A 17376-nucleotide genomic window follows, 5' to 3' on the forward strand; every position below is an offset into this window, starting at 1 on the left:
TGTTATCACTTAAGAAAAATTCTTACATTTTTGTATTCTTTGTGAAGCACCAATTAACAGTTATTTCCTGTTTGCCAAGGGATGAAATCAGAGTACAAAATGAAGAAGGTAGAAACTGAAAAAGGTTATTTTTACCCCAAAGAGACTGAGGGTTCACCTCTTACAGTAGGGATTTTCAGAATGTGCAAAGGATGTCACTGAAAGTGGACAAGTTAGTGAGCTGTTTACCAGTTCTTCCCATATCTCAGTGTCTGTCCTACCCAAGCCATCCGAATATCCTTGCTCTTGTCTGGGCTCTGCATTTTTCAGGACTTCCACATGAAGTTCCTCTTAAAGTGCCCTGAACCAATCAGGATCATCCCGGGGTACTGGCCCACCTACACTGGATTGCTGTAGTTTATCCATGTAGGGTTTTTAAACAATGGCGTAGAGGAGGAGTGCAACTGCTGTTTCAAAAGCCCATCACCTGTGTACTCTAATAGATCTCCAGCACAGAAAAAGGAATTTTACAAGAAATTAGCTGTGGCAGAGCTGCATTGTAACTGTTTCAAAGTTTGTGTGTTTTGAAGCAATTACTTCATGAAAAACAGCTTATTGGGGAAATACTTATGTTGAAAGGAGAAGACCAAAAGAGAAGGAGACAGCTCCGGCCAAGGAATTCTCCTGTTTTCTTGTCTGTTCAGAGCACCTTTATTGTTCTCTTTGGCAACTTTGAAATGCAGTTTTAAGAAATTTCTTCTCAGCAGTAAATTAATCATGAGGAATAGCTTAATCGTGGGTATGTCGTCGTCCTTAAATCAAAACCAAAATGAAACGTCCTTTTCTTTCATTACCTGATTTCCCTTCATTTGACATAAAGGATATTTTGCTCAGAAGGCCTCACCTTTTTAAAATAATCGCGCTCTTCGAGGCTCGCTACCTTCGCTAGAAGCGCTGCATTTTACCTCGCTGAAACCGCGCCAGCTAAGCCGGGGTGCAGGGGAGAAGGGAAAGCAGTAAATTCCTCGCCCCGCCAGGCTCGGCCAGTGCCCCGGCTCCCGCGGGATCGCGGCGGGCGAGGGCGGGGCGCCGCCTGCCCCGCCTGCGCGGGGCGGATCCGCTGCCGCCGCCCGCCGCAGTCGGAGCGGCTCGGGGCTGTGCAGGGGCCGCCCGTCCCCGTCCCCGTCCCCGTCCCCATCCCGCTCCTTGCCGTGCCCCTGCCGAGCGCCCGCGGGCCGGCGCGCAGCGCAGCGCAGCTGCGGGTGAGCGCCGCGGGGTGCGCGGGCGGGGGTTGGGCTGCGGCGGTGCGGGGACTCCCATCCGCAAATTCCCGCCTCCATGGGCGGTACCGGCTGCCGAGGGGTGACCGGTGTCCCCAGACCCCGGCCGGTGCCTCCGCGGCTCTCCGAGCTCGGGGCTGGACCCGCTCCCCTTTCGGAGGTGGAAAAAGTTTGTGCGGCGTGGAGCGGAGCGCGGCGGAGCGGTGCGAACTTGGGCTGAGTTAGGCGAGGCTCTGCGGCATCTCCGCGGGGGGACGGGGAAGAAGGCGGGGCGGCGGGGGGCTGCGCTGCGCTCCGTCGGGGTCCGGGGTCCGCCGTGTCGGGAGCGGTCTGGCTGAGCTCTGCCGTGCCTGTGCCGGGGACAGCGTGAGCGCTTCTCCCGTATCCCGTTCGCGCAGCGGCCGAGGGAGCGCGGACACCGGCCCGAGCCGCCGGCTGTGCGCGGCTGCGGTGGCGGAGCCGCTCGGCTATCTTTCCTGCTAAGTGTTTCTGGGGCGGTCCGCCGAGTGTTAAATCTGAGGTGGAAAATAAATATCTCTGCTGGGCTACTGCATCTTGCGGATGAAGTATGTCTCTATGACATCTTAGTGCGGAAACTGTTTGAAAAAAATCAGGAGAAACTGCGAATGACTTATTAGCTTATAGGGAAATAACTGAATGTGATAGCTGTAATCTTGTATTTGAGAATATAAAATCAGTTATTCTGCTGATTGTTCAGAATTCGGAATTCAGCTACTGCTACAAATGACTTGAATAAGAGATGTAACAAAGTATTTTTGGGCAGTAGTTGTGAAGACTAACATTCAGGTTTGTTGAGAAAGTATCTTGTCTTTTGTTTCATATGAAATACGACTTACTCTGCACAACGTATATGTAACTAACTTCTGCATTACAGATATTCTTCAAATTCCTTAACCGAAACACCTGTTATTATCTAGAGGTTTTTTCCCTGTATTAGAAGGGCTGTTAGTCAAGAACACTTATCTCTGCCATACGTGAATAGTCATTCTTGCATAATTCTTTACCGTTTCATTTGTTTCAGGATCAACTCTTGTGTAAATTTAAACTATTTTCTTAAGTATTGGTAAGAGGAGGACTTTTAAAAGGTACTGCGTAGGTATTCTTAGTAACATCCTACATTTATTCTAAATGCATGACATAAATCAAAACAAAATGAAGGGTGACTGAAAATTTTGTCTTGACTCATCCAAGACAGTGTACTAGGTTCTGATCAGAAGCAAGCCAAGTTCTCTCTGTAAACCTGAGTCGATTTTACAGAGGAGCTACTCCCATTTCAATCCTGGTCCAGCACCAGCGTTCTACTTACACGTCAATGACTGTTGCGCTGTGCACGCATAACATTTCAATTAATGCTGCCTCAGCTGTCTAAAGGTCTGATGAGATGCTTGTTAGCACTTTGATTGCTTTTTTCTGGCAGTGTTGCCCCTGCATTTGGGATTTGGACATTACATGTTCATAGTGGAAAGTAATTACAGCAGGTAATAATCTTTGGTGTATCCATTAAAATAATAGTTTCCTCATTTTTGTACATCGTCTGGGGACAGTTTTTACCTTCCACTAGGATATTTTTTTTTGTCAGCAACTGAGGAGAGCAGTGGAAGAGGCACATGAGATGCATAAAATGTGTATTGGTAAATTGTTATCCATGGGGTTACTGCTTAAACAAACATATAATTGCTGTGTCTGGTGGGATGTGACAGAGCTTTATGCTGTGTATTCTGATTTAAATTTCAAATGTAACCCAGTGTATAAAATGCTTTCGTAAGTTTCTAATCACTTCCTATGTCACTAATATCAATAATATGTTTGTCCTTTTAAGACGAATGAAGAAAACACGTCCTGTGAAGAGTAAAAGTACTTGATTCTGGGAAGACTCTTACAGCACTTCTAACTTCAAAGCTGGAGAAAAGTATGAAGGAACGGTTCATCTGACTCCCTCAGCATCTCGCACAGAACACAAAATGGCTCTTCAGAAAAAGACTCTTGTCGGTGTCTTGGAGGAGTGGTGTTTGGCGGAACCGCTGTTCGGTTGCAGGTGGCACCAGAACGTTAGGAAAAAACTGAGACTGATACGAATTGTAGGGCTCCTTGTCAGTGTAGTGGCCATTAGTACTTTCTCACTTTCAATGAGTGCCTTTTTCAAGATGGAACCACATAGCATGGCGCTGGTCAGCAGCCTAGATAGCCAAAAGCTGGTGCGTGGACACCAAAGAACTCTCTTGGATTTCACGGAACAGAATGAAAACGGCACTCCAGATCCACATGCTTCTATGAAATACGAAGCTGGGCGCGACAATGAAACAGATGATCATGCGAAGGGAGAGTACCCCGAGGACCTTTTATCTCTTGAGGAGAGGAGACAGGGAGCAGTGATCCTCCATATAATTGGAATGATTTACATGTTTATAGCCTTAGCCATAGTCTGTGATGAGTTCTTTGTTCCTTCCTTGACTGTCATCACTGAAAAACTGGCCATTTCTGATGATGTGGCAGGGGCAACCTTCATGGCTGCTGGTGGGTCCGCCCCAGAACTCTTCACTTCTTTGATAGGAGTGTTTATATCCCACAGCAACGTTGGCATTGGTACCATAGTGGGATCTGCCGTGTTCAATATCCTATTTGTTATTGGAATGTGTGCTTTATTTTCTAAGGAGATCTTGAACCTCACTTGGTGGCCACTCTTTCGAGATATGTCCTTTTACATCATCGACTTGATCTTGCTAATCATCTTCTTTCTGGATAACTTCATAATGTGGTGGGAAAGCATAACACTCCTGACAGCGTATTTTTTCTATGTGACATTTATGAAGTTCAATGTCCAAGTAGAAGAATTGGTGAAGAAATTTTTAAACAGGAACAAGGTTGAGAAGGTAACAACAGATGCTGAAGGAAAGGTTGGTTCAATTTTTAGTTGAATTCCATGTAATAATGTCCTTGCAAGTGCCGAGTCTTTCTATAGCATAAGGGTTCTATTATATATAGTACAGTAACCAATATAGAAAAGTTCCCTGTTTTGCTCAAATGTCTTTTTGTTTAATCAAACTGATACTATTGAAAACAAAAGAACAAATAGCCTTCTAGCAAATAAATAGCTTTTAATTCCAGAATGATCCTGATCACACAGAAAGCAAGAAAGAAAATGCCAGCAAAAAGACATAAACCTTTACTCAGCATTTTGGCACATTGATGAGGTCTGAGCTATTTTTTCCCTAAGCTTTTGGATTAAGCAGTGGCAATATCTGGGGAGGATCTTGTGACAAAATTCTGCTTTCTAAAGACTTTTAATGCACTTTCTTCCTTAGAGGAGGTACCAATAATTCAGAACAGTGTACAAAGGTATTTTTATACCTGTTTTTCATCTACCGATGCTGATAATGCAGCATTAACTAACTTCCTGTTGTAATTAGCAACAATTACATGAAAAAAAAATCATGAAAAGAGTGACCACAATGGCAAAAGTCATAGGTTCTCTGTTTAAGGAGGATGGTTTCCCATATACCATTTGCAACTATGCAAACTATTTTTTTCTCCACAAGCATATAATGAAATTTATGCACAGAGGGTTTGGTGGGTCTCCACCGATCATGATAATCTTTTGAACAGTTTTCTTCTTAAAGCCAGCAATATTTAAAGGACCTATGAAGCTGAGCTGATTAATACTTATGAATGTTGCAGTATGTTGGTTGGAATGTCTGTTTTTATATGACTTTGGGTATATTCATCAGATAAAGCTTTATTATGCAGTAATTACTCACATTATCAGGGACCTAGCTGCTCACTGTCCTGTTTCTTTTGTTTAGCAGTTCTGTGTGAAATGGTTCAGAAGAGACAGAATCCACCAGTATCAATGCACAGGCACATAAACAGGAGGAGAGGTAGATTGTGACAGAGACATTGTGTGACAGATACATCTGGTTTTAGGGGAAGCTACAAACCATCAAAATCAAAACCCAAAAAAAGTATCTTTTTTTTTTTTTTCCTTTATTTTATTCTCTAACAAGGTTTAACAGCTGTACAGTTACTTGTAACTTTATATTTTCCTTTTAGGATTTGTTTGTTTGTTTTCCAAAATCAGCATGCTCATCTTCGTCGGATTTTATAAGTAAATGAAAAGAAAGGTCAATACCAACAAAATACTTGCATTGCTAGCAGAGAGCTTCTTTCACTACATTAGTTGGTTTCTATATAATCTAAGAGTTCATAGTGCACTGTAAGTCCTTTGACAGTGCTGAAAATATGTGGTGATAGAAAGACTATGGTATATGGAGCAAACTTTATCTATTCAAAACTGGACATAAAATATAGATCTCTAGCTGGTCTGAAGCAATCATCAGTATGAAAAGCAACTGCCTTGTGTTGTTGAGGCTACAAGGTAAGGGAGAGTAGCTGTATATCAAGGTGTTTATTTTTGGCTGAATAGAAGAAAAAAATCATTTGAGAACCACATTGAGCATTATTTATATTTGAAGAACTCTAGATGAATTTGATTTTAAAAGGATACCCTTAGGACCACTCATTTATTATTTAACATATTAATTAGTTAGAGTTTGTTTATAACACAGGTACTCAGATTTCAGATAGGGGTGAAAAAAATTAAAAATTGGCTACTTTTCCTAAAACCACAAGCTTTGCATTGTATGTTTCATGAAAATATTTTTCCTGAATTAACTTGAATTTAATTAAAATGATAAAATAATGTATTCATGAATCATTGAGGGGTGAAGAAAGATGAAAGATGCTCTAATTTTATTGCAATTTAGCTAATGCATATTTTCTGCTTCCTGAGGAAAATAGCTTTTCAAGGTGTCAGACCATGTTTTTACTCTGTGAGCCATGCTGTAAAGACATATTTTTGAATATTCCACTCACACTTTGAAATTATAAGCCATTATGACTGATTTTATTCTTTGCTTAAACAACATTAAGGAGGATGAATGTAATTTTTTAATAGCAAGGATGTCACAGATTATGTGTGTTGGATAAAATCGCAGTGAAGTTCTCTCTTAATCTATTTGCTATTATTAGATAATTGGTTGTCTTGCTTTTTAAATTAAAAAAAAAAGCGAAAAGAAAAACTATTATGTGCAGTCCCAAGCCTAACAGAGATGCCTAGGGCTTTCAGCTTGAAGTTACTGTCTAAAGCAAACGATAAAATGCTTTAATAGTCTGAGGTCTGGTGCCTCGTAGTGAATGCGAGGCACATGGATGTTTATTTCCAAAACTGTGAGGGTTGTAAGTATCACAGAAGTGATAGTCTAGGCTTTTGGTGGCAAAAAATATTTCCTCTCTGAAGTATTAGCTATTAGCCTAGCTTGCTTCCACTCATCAAGAGCATGTATGGACAATTGTATGTATCGAATTAGTGTACTGAACTGAGAATCTGCGGTCTCAGTTGTTTCTGATGGAAACTTTTTCACTCTCTTTTCCCCCATTGAGACAGAGAATTGCAAGGCAGCTCTCTGGAACTGGGTGTGTTAAAATCTCTTGAAATAATTTAATTTCAGGAGAATAGAGGAAATTCTCCCTCTTCTAACCAAAATTCCCTCTGTGTATCTGTTGTTGACTCTGCTGCTGCCAAACTGGCAAGTATTCTGCTAAAAAAACGTGTGTGTCGTATTTATCTTTAAGACTGTTGTAATCTGAAAGCAGCTCAACAAATTTGAGAAGTCTAAATAAGGCAACATAAAGTGGATAGTGAAGAGTTAGGTGGCTTATTAGCAAACAAGTACCAAAGATTAAAAAACTGATCAGATGAGAAACCTCTTGAGATACTAAAATGTGTTTTAATGTTAATATCAGTGCTTTTAGTCTCAGTTGTCCTGAGAGGTTGAAGAAAGTTTTATATTCTCATGGATGGTATTTTCCATGAGAAAAGGCTTTAAATGTGAACTGATTTTTTGTATCTAGCTTTCATCTGCTCTAGGTGTATTCATCAGGTTGCTGCAATGCATGCATATCTCTGTAGGTGCCTTTTAGATTCCTATTCCCTATTCTTAAAAATTAAAGCACATTTTTTTTTGTACTAGAAAATTGTGACTATTTGAACTTCTGATCTTATTTTCTTTAGTGTGTTGGTTCCTTGTACAAATTTAAATGCAGACAGAGTACTCTATATGAATTTCAATGTGCTCACTATTTTCCTTCGCATGCTCTCAAACATATACAGTCTGGATTATTAAAGAGTCCAGGTTGAGAAAATCTGGTGACTTTAATTCTTGGAACAATTTTGTGGCACTGGTGAGGACAGACTACAAGCTTTTTTCATTTAGAGTTCATAGGGTTCGTTGGCAAGGTTCTGTTTGAACTGTGGATAGTTCTGCACCTCGCGCCACCCCCTAGGAAGCCTGATGGCAGTCTGATACTGATGAACTCCAGAGAGCACTGTGAGGAGGATGAAAAAAGGAGGATAGATGAAACAGCGAGGCAGCATGAAAAGACAAGATAGATGTAGACCAGATGGCTGGGTTCTACAGTGTAGGATGGCATATGGTATATGTGGATCAAGATGGGTCCCTAACAAGTCACACTGAATGGGCCCTACTGTAGGAAGTGCCATCCCACCCATCCCACCACTTTTGATATCCCCCAAAGTCCTGTCCAGCCTAACTTCTTCTGTGGCATGATTTTTAGGTTTTATGTAGCTATCCAGCAAAGAACAGAAGACTTTTAGGACTGAGGTGGACACTTTGGTATTAATTTGGTATCTTCCTCAGCTGAATAAAGATGTTTAAAAACATAAGCCTGAAATTGATTATAATAGACAGGAAGAGGAAAACAGAAAAAGCTAAATGGCAAACTTCTTAAAAATAAGACTTTTTAAAAACTTTCTGCTAAGATTTCAGTCTGTTCTTCATTGTCTGTATTGGTGAAGTTTTGTTGAATGTATTAAGTCATGTTAAAACATCACGTGGAAACTTCAGTGCTTCAGTACTTTTTTTTCCTTTAAAGTAGCATGGAGATCATTGCAGAAATGCTTGAATCTGATTGTTCAGTAAATAATTCAAAACAGTTCTGTTTGGCAACTGGGAGAACAGAATGTGGGTGGTACAGGGATGTTGTGCAATGACATCTGTTTCACTGACAGTACCATTTTAGATAAATAGCTTATGGTATATACAAGACAGTTGCAGTTTTTCTACGTTTACAGAGAACTGCATTTGGAAAATTAGCTATTTTTACCAACATGGCATAGCTATTATTTTATTGCCAATTCTGTTTTCTCAAAAAGCTTGAATAGCTTGTGTGTGATATTTTAAGATCCACATTGATCTCAAGTGTTGCCACGGTGTACTTAATGGCAGTATTTGCATTCTAAAGGAAAGTAACAGTATTTTAGTTGCTTTTATGCTTGGTGGTTGTATCAGCACTGCACATGCACATTCGCTGTCATAATGCCTGATCTAGTATGTATTCAAGGTAAAACACAAGTTACCTGTATGTGTACAAGAAAAATTGAAACTTCATCTTCCAGGACTTCTTAATGTTGAATCCACAGACCCAGTAACTATAACTCTATCTACAGAATAACCTTTCTTTTCTCACTACCAAGATTTTTTTTTCCGTAGTTTTCATAGTCCACAGTGTTTCATAGTTCTTAGGAAGATTTGACTTTTATTCTAGACACAATTCTCAGCTGGTCTACTTGTGCAAGCACATGTGTGAATACAGAGCTATGAGTATCTGGATCTTGCAAGACAGATGTGTTGTTTTAAGTACATGTTTGAAACATAAGCCTCAGCACTGACATTGAAATATCTTTTGTTTAGATAAATGTCTGGTTTTGTGTCACATTTTATCTGCTTTTATTATCTCAAAAAACTTTCAATCTACTTCTGTGTTAATTTAATGTTACTCCAGTAACAGGAACTATGAGTTAATTTGCCTTGCATTTTTAGCATTGTTGTTCCAATTTAGGACTATTAACTGACATAACCATAGGCTGATACTTTATATATGAAATCATTAGTACAGTGAAATGGAAACTATTCTCAGTTTCTTTTAGCACTTGTCAGTAATTTATTGACTATGAGGCAATGATTATAGTTTTCACCACAGGAGTCTCTTGGTATTTTATGTGTGTACTTTGGTAATGAGCAAAAAGTGACAGCATGCAAATATAGTGTAGGTTAAATTCTCTTAAAACATGGCCATCCACTAAGATGCTTCCCTTGTTAATTATGATGGGAAAAGGAAGTCTAGAACTGTGCTACCCTTAATAAATAGCAAGGGAAAAAAATATCCATCAGTATATTCAAAAATAATAAGTATATGTAATTAAAAAGAAGATAAATTATACATCTTAGAGGCTGTGCAAAACCAGCTATGTTGGCAAATGTTTACCATGCTGTGTATCAGAAGAACTCCAGACATGATTAAATTTGTTGTACCAGAGGCTGTACAAAGAGAGGAAAATCGAGGGATGTTATAAATGTCGTGTCCTTCTGTCATCTCAGTTTTGGATACTTTGGTCCATTCCTCCACAGAATGTGAGAGCTATGGGAGACTGTAGGTGGAATTTCACTCCAAATCAGTAAACCAGACCTCAAAATATCTGCCAGCTTTGGGGTGCTTTGCTTTATCTCTGGAAGACCTTTACTTTAAAATCAAAAAGAGGTTCAGAAATCTTTTTTTGGTTCACCTTGTGTTCAGAAATGCCAGACACAGGTGCAGCAGTATGGTACTGCTTTTCCATCTGACCCATATTCCTCCACTTTTCCCCCCAAGATAGCTCTCCAGATTTATCTCTCAGATAAATATTTAAGAAAATCCAAAGGCTTTTACAAGGTCTTCAGATTTTGGGGATGAGAGTGTTCAACTTCTATGAAATTACATACAGATCTCCCACATTCACTGCCCATTTGAAGTTGGTGCTGTACTCATCATGTAGTTTTGAGAGGCAAGGCACAGCTAACTCCCCTACTCTCCAGATCTTGTTTTACAAGGCAGTAGTGACCACTCCACCACATGTGTTTTAGACTGTGGATGTGGGCTGTGGGTAGTGGGAGCTGCCCTAGGGCTGTGCTTGTTGCAGTGTTGAGGGTGCCACATTTGGAGTGTGTGATGCTCCGAGCACTGCTGACTTCAGAGTGACCTTGGCCTTTCTGAGTGGTGACATTCCCCTGGCAGCCAGCACTACACTGCCAGGGCCACAGGCCAAAAAATTAGGTTTGATGAAGTGCTTCTTTCCTGCTAATGATCTGGGGTTTTGTTGTTTTTATTAGCAGGAGTCAGTTCTCCATTGCCTGCTGTAGAGGTGAGAAAACAGGCTCTATTGTGTCCTTTCTCATCTGATTTTTTTTTTTTCCCCCCAAGAATTCATGTATTTTGCTTTTGTAACTCTGGAATAAAATTGTAACCAGTCTGAATTTTTTAGTGTATAATGACTAGTGTGTTCACAACAAAGAGAGCCCTGCATCAAAAGAGATACAGAAGTGGAGATGAGGAAAGTTCTTAAAAATAAGGTATGTGCCCATGCTTTGATTGGAAAGATCTGTGTGGGATGAATGAGCATTAAAAGTGTTTTATACATGGCATATAGAACAGATGGGAAGATGTCTTGGAGATGAGTGTAAACGAACAGCTGTAACACCTATAACTCTTACGACATTCTATCTAGCAACATCTTTTTTATGGTTTATAAAATAAACTTCAATATAAAGAATAAGACTTGCTTATTTGTCCCCAGACATGTACCAAGTTTTGTCTAACCTGCAAATGGTGACTAGTGTGATGTTAATAACTCTGTAAATGGTTTCCTTCACCTCAGCCTAGATCAGCCATGCTCTGTTGTTCAACTGCTTTTATTTGAACATCACTTTTTATTATTTAACTTAATGGCTGCTTCCATTAATCTTTGCAGCAATAAGCGTGCTATTGGCACAAACCAGAAGTTCAAATGCTTTCTTGGCACTGAGAAGTTTTTTAGAACGTACAATGACAAGGTAGATCAAATACTGGGTAATTGTAGTGAATTTATCATGCACAGGCATGTACCATGAGGTATAGGTGGCTTAGAAAAAGGAAGGTGACTGGTTTTGTGATTTTATTTAATTTTATTCAAATTCGAAACCGCTCATTAATTAGTGCTAAAAATCACTATATTCTTTTATCCGTGCAAGCCAAATACCTTATTAATACTTAGCTGTGCATTTCAAAATGCTAGAAATTTGGTCTCTCAAGTTGAACACCTTATAGAATGCTCCTATGCTATTGTTCTGAGACAGGCACATATTTTTAAACTATTTTTAATTTTCCTATTGAAGTAATGAGATGATAACCTGGTTTCTCTTGGACTAGGTGCTTAGGTAACTGTATGGAATCACAGCTGCTTTCCTCAGTGGAAAGAAACTCATCATGGGAAAAAGATAAATGTGATTCGCAGTACCTGATCAGAAGAATATGATTTGTCATGTATACAATTTTATGTACTGCTAGCATGCCATCAGTCTTTTCATCCTCACCCAAGCTGTCACTGAGTTGTTGATTATTTATTAAACATAGATGTCCAAGGGGTGATTTAAAGAAGTAGCTTATTTCTCTGTGTGATCTTGCAATAGATCTTTGCAAGTGTCATCAATGATATATCTGGTAGAAGGCAGCACCTTTTTGTATTACAGGACCTAAGTCAAAACACTACTGCTGAGGCCCTGTTTTGCTTTTGAGGTTTGGATTTAGTTTGGTTTTGTTGCAAATTTGTGTGTTGGAAGTTCTTGCAATTGTACTGCTAGGTGCAGGTCAGAGTCACAGGCAAATGGAAAAATCCTAAGTTCAAGCAGCCTTAGGGCATACTTTTGGCAAACAAATTGCATCTGACAGAATATATATTGTAGTACATTACTGTCTTTTGTTATTTTGCAGGCAATACCTGTATCTTTGAGGAAATTAGCTATTTGCTGTCATTGGTGGTTTGTTCATGTACCTGTGTTCTGATCTGAAAAAAGGAAATGGAAAAAAACCCCGCTGTGCTGGGAAAACAGCCACTGCCTTGCTGGTAACAGAAGTGGGCCTCAGGGCTGGGTAGAGCAGTGAGGATTCAGTGTGTTGATCATGTATTTGTTTCTACAGCAGGTGGAGGGTTCAGAGCTCACGTTGCCTCTGAAGCAGCTTTATCTAGCAGTGTAACTACTGCCCCGCCTTAACCACTCACTCTCTTTGGGTGATTTTACTGTCCTTGTCAGGTACAATTTCATCAGGGCAGCTCAAAGAACAATTACTGCTGAGTTACAGTGTTTTGCAGTATTCCATTGCCTTTCCATTGCCATCCATATTGTGATTTACATGAACAACCATAAATAGCTGTGATCTTGGATGACTTCCTTTAAGGTGAATGTGTGAAAACAGACTTAAAGGTGTGTATGTGAAATGATATTAAAACCACGATAAAATCCTGCTCTTAAGAGAATAATGGATTGGTGCAAAATATTTTTCCTGTATGGGGAAGAATTAAGGTAGCAGGGAATTTTTACTACAAACTATGCTGATAAATTAATCAAAAATTTTCCTCAGGAATTAATCCTGCTTTATCACCTCTTAACTGCTTAATGCTGCAAGTCTAGTCTGAAGTCAGCAGTAATACCAGTGACATTTATTGCATAACCAGCTAGTGTAAACTCTTTACCCTCTCACATTGCTGTAAAACAGCTCTAGCTGATATAGATCACTGAGGAAAAGGCACGTCTGCTGTCACAGACTGTGTTTGGTGACCTTCAGGGCATCATTTGAGACCTGTCTAGTTATGTAGACTTTTGCCCAAGGGAGAAAGTTGAAGTTTGCAAGGATTGTAACATTAGAGGATGAGCAACTCTTTAGGGATTAATCAGATGTTAATTTTGTTGTTTGTTTTTTTTTTAATTTGTGCTGCAAGCTTTTATTAAATTACTAATTAAAGTCCTTCTATTGCTACAAGGCACAATCACAAAGTTAGCATTTAACTAAAAATTTATGCCAATCAAACGGTTGAGTGGAAGACCCCCAGATTTTAGAACTCCAACAATTTCTTTGTCCAGGAGTAGTTTGAAATACTACTACTACTAATCCTACTACTACTACTACTAATAATAATAATAGTAATAATAGTTATTATTGTCATATTATTATTTACTTATGGATTTTTAAAGTCAACTGAAATAATTTGAAAGCATCGTGCTGTTACAGATAATTTTGTTTGCATATATTTTTATTTAAATATTACTGGTTTTCTGCTTTATTCCTAATATTAATTGTATTTATTTACTACACTTTCTTTTAATTTAGAACGTTATTGGAGTGATTTTGTAACCTTTTGATTGTCTCATTGTCAGCAGCCATTTCTCATTTGTGTGTGTGGGCACACTTACATGTACATGTGCATGTGTGCACACACTGTCGGTCTGAAAGTGCCGTGTGCGCCATACAGGAGGTAAATCAGAAACAGTGCAGCTCTCTAGGATGGTAATTTTGCATGCTTCCTACACCATTTCACCTGTCTTCTGCCTAGTAACCCTTTTTCGTAAGACTCACTTGAATATTTAAAGTTTCCGAGCAGTACGCTCCTCATAGGATTTTTCCAGATTAGTTATTCAGAGAAAAAAGTCTGTTTCTTCTTAAATATGGTCTCCTTCTAAGCAACAAACAAATCACCCCTGCCTGAGGCCGAGGACATGATGTACTGAACTATTGACATATTTTACTGTACCAAATTTATCACATTAATGATTCCCTATACTGTCCCTCTACAGAAACAGTAGGTCTACATCACTGTAGTCAGATGATTTCTTGCTTTACAGTGAGGTAATCATGATTTGATTCTATCATGAGAATGGCCTATGGTGCTATTCTTTACTGTATGACATTGCGTGTGGAAAAAAGGCATTTCTTGTTCAGGTGAAAGACCAACAGCTGTAATTACAGTAAATAAAATTTGTTACATAAGTAAGAAACTGTGCAGTAAGTTGGGGTGCAAATTTATTACTTTCTTTGTTTAAAGTTGCCTATAAAGTATAAGTTCTTTTAAGCAAAGGAATAGAGATGTTTCTGCACCTATTCCTTAATTGTCTCTTACAATATATTTCCAAATATATTAGTAATTATTTGCAAATATAACTCTTAAAAACCAGAATTTTCAAATAGATTAGTATTGAAATTACTGAATTATTTGGATAACTTCCTGTGTCTAATTCATACTTGCAAGAAACACAATAAGGCTATTTAGGATGTAATACAGTGTTTATGTATTTAGCATTTAAAAAAAGCCAAACCGTGTAGCCCCTTCTTTTTAGGGCATTGGGAAATAAATGTTGATTTAAAACCCCATATGTAGACATGTGTGAAGAAATACAGACTCTCATCTTAAAATAACATTAATAGGCTTAGTAACAGGCTGGACTGAATTGCAAACTCATGCCTTAGCTTCGGTTTTAAGGGTCAAGATGTGGTTCTCTCTTTCATTTAATTGTCTTAGAAACCTGTGGTTTTCAAGCCTCATAGAACATTGTACAGTGTGCTGTAGGAAAGTTTTATTTCTTCTTGCTTGATTGGATTACTATATGCAAGAAAAAGAAAGGTCAGTGTATTGATGGCAAAATGGTCTTAAGGCAAAGCAGGAACATGGTGGAATCTGAGAAAAAGGTGGTCAGGCTTGGTGGAATGAAACCAAATAGCATTCATGAGGCTCTCATTTTGCATCGTGCTGTTTTTGAAGCATCTTGGTAAGCGTATCCTCTTTGCCAAAGCTTTAAAGTTAAGTAAATTTTCTGCTTAAGAATTCTTCCCATCATTAACATTATTGTCCTTCCTTAAAATTTTAGGAAGGATAGTAGGGAAAAAAGTCAAATGGAACTTGAATAAACCTTATATGTGCAGATTTTTAAAATTTCAATAATTATTTTGTTTTCTTCTTTTGTGAGGGAAAGGACTAAACTCAATGAAAGGTAGCTTTGAAGTTGATGACAAGTTTTCCTGTTGAGATTGATGAAAGTGAAATTGAGCCCAAAAGTCAGGACACTGAGAATTACGATCTGGCTGCTTCTCTGATCTCTATGTGCTACTGTATTATTCCAAGCCTCTGAGCTGCTCTCCTTCCATATTAAATCACCCCTAGCAAACAAAGAAAGCAATTTCTTTTGCACTTGTAGTGAGCAAAACAGGCTTTATCAGCTTTCTGTGCCCTTGGACTCAAACTAGAAAAGGGCACTCAGTGTTTCACAGCATGAACTGTCCTGTCATGTGGATTATTGATAAATATCAAAGCAATTATTGTGTGGTGGGATCATAATTGTCTTTTCGCAGACCACTGCTAGAAACCACTGCTGCTTTCATCCTTTTTAAGGGGTCTGTCTCTTAATGGGAAGACTGGGCATGGGAAAAGCCAGTTAATTCCTTTCTTAAAGGTAGGAAAATCTATTAGCTATTTTGTTAATTAGGTACACACACAGGCATGCTTTTGTGAGTGATCAAGTGGAAGAAAGCTTTTCTCTGTGAATTACATGCTCTTCATATAGAAAACGACTCTGCAAAAATACAAAGATTAATTTTCAGATTTAGTTGGCCTACACTCAGAATTATCAATGAGAACCTCAAGATGCAGACAATTGCAGAACCCAGCTCTTGGCCCCAGATTCACTTGGCTTAGCTGTACTGCCTGACCTATGAATCTAGTCTCCTCATGTTACTTACGTAATCACTACAGAGGAATGGGCATTTTTATAGTGTCATAGATTCAGGCTGGAAAAAGCACTTAAGATTACTGAGTCCAATAGCCTAACATTGTCTGCTCTATCACTAAACCATGTCCCTAAGCACCACATCTACACAGTTTTCAAAAGTCTCCAGGGATGATGGAGGCTTGCTTTCCTGGGCATCTGTTTCCAATGTCTGACCACCTTTTCAGTGAAGGCATTTTTCTTAGTACCCAGTTGCAACTTGAGGCCATCTCCTGTTGTTATTTGGGAGAACAGAATGGCCCCAACCTGGCTACACCCTCGTTTCAGACTAGTAGTGGTGTAGTGAGTGTCATCCTTGAGCCTCCTTTTCTCCAGACTGAACAGCCCCAGCTCCCTCAGCCGTGCCTCACAGAACTTGTGCTCCAGACTCTTGCCCAGCTCTGTTGCCCTTGTCTGGACACGCTCCAGCCCCTCAGTGTCTCTCCTGCAGTGAGGGGCCCAGAGCTGGACACAGTACTCGAGGTGTGGCCTCACCAGTGCTGAGTGCAGGGGGACAACCACAGCCCAGGTCCTGCTGGCCACACCATTGGTACAGGACAGGATGCTGTTGGCCTTCTTGGCCATCTGGGCACAGCTGGCTTGTGTTCGATTGGCTGTGGACCAATATTCCACCAACAGGATCTTTATTGTAATGATAATCCTCTCCTGACCTTGAACTGCAAAAATCTGGGCTTTCATCTGTAGCAAGAGATTGGTAATACCTGAAAAGCTGTCTCCTGTGTTTTTATTGCAATACCATGGGTAATTACCACAGTGCTGCCTCTTCTAGAACCCAGAATTACATCAGGTTGTGTGAGGGTGATATCCTGATGTCATTTAGCACAGGGTCACCTTTGAGATAGAGGTAATTCAAAGTTACTGTTTTTCTGTGCCACCAAGCAAAATAAAATACTTACATTTATTTAAGTGTTAATCTAGTCTGTGGATATTTAATTTGCTGTCTTTCTATTCAGGTCAGTATGTAGATACTACATATGGTTCCAAATAGGTACTTGAAGCAAATAAGCTGTTGAGTCTTACTGTTATTTATAGCAAAAATATTGACACTGCAGCCACAGACACTGTTACTGTACATGATTCATAGCAGGTTTTTCTGGATTATCTTTTTTATGAAATGAGACATCATTTTAACTTTCAGAGAATTACACTATTGGTTAACTACTTAATCCCTTCTTTAACTGATCAAATTTTTAATCTTCCATGTTGATAACTGAACATTTACAATAAATGAGTTATATTGCATAGAGCTCCTAAAATAGCTAGGAAACCCTTCTTAGGATTCAGAAACTCCAGCTTCCAATAGGAAAAGGAGTGGTTAATTATGAAAATTCAGATTACATTATTCTTGCTCCATCTGCTTATAATTGTTTCTGGGTGTTTGTTCTTCACAATTAAAT

The 17376-nt window shown here is 39.3% G+C and overlaps 1 protein-coding gene across 4 annotated transcripts in view; it reads left to right on the top strand.

The window, feature by feature from the left end:
- Window positions 1–1058: 1058 nt before the first annotated feature.
- The window catches only part of SLC24A2 (solute carrier family 24 member 2), a 107374-nt gene continuing 91056 nt past the window's right edge, over window positions 1059–17376 (top strand). The window contains exons 1-2 of one of the 4 annotated variants that reach the window (XM_086867573.1): window positions 1059–1241; window positions 3100–4174. In XM_086867573.1, coding sequence (XP_086723699.1) covers window positions 3242–4174 — 933 coding nt within the window. In that variant the 5' untranslated portion in view covers window positions 1059–1241; window positions 3100–3241. Of the gene's footprint in view, window positions 1242–1317; window positions 1463–3099; window positions 4175–17376 lie in introns of those variants that run through there. The other 3 variants (XM_086867572.1, XM_086867575.1, XM_023943640.2) reach the window with 3 other exon arrangements.

Source organism: Cyanistes caeruleus, chromosome Z, assembly GCF_971803275.1.
Source record: "Cyanistes caeruleus chromosome Z, bCyaCae1.hap1.1, whole genome shotgun sequence".
NCBI classification, from domain to species: Eukaryota; Metazoa; Chordata; class Aves; order Passeriformes; family Paridae; genus Cyanistes; species Cyanistes caeruleus.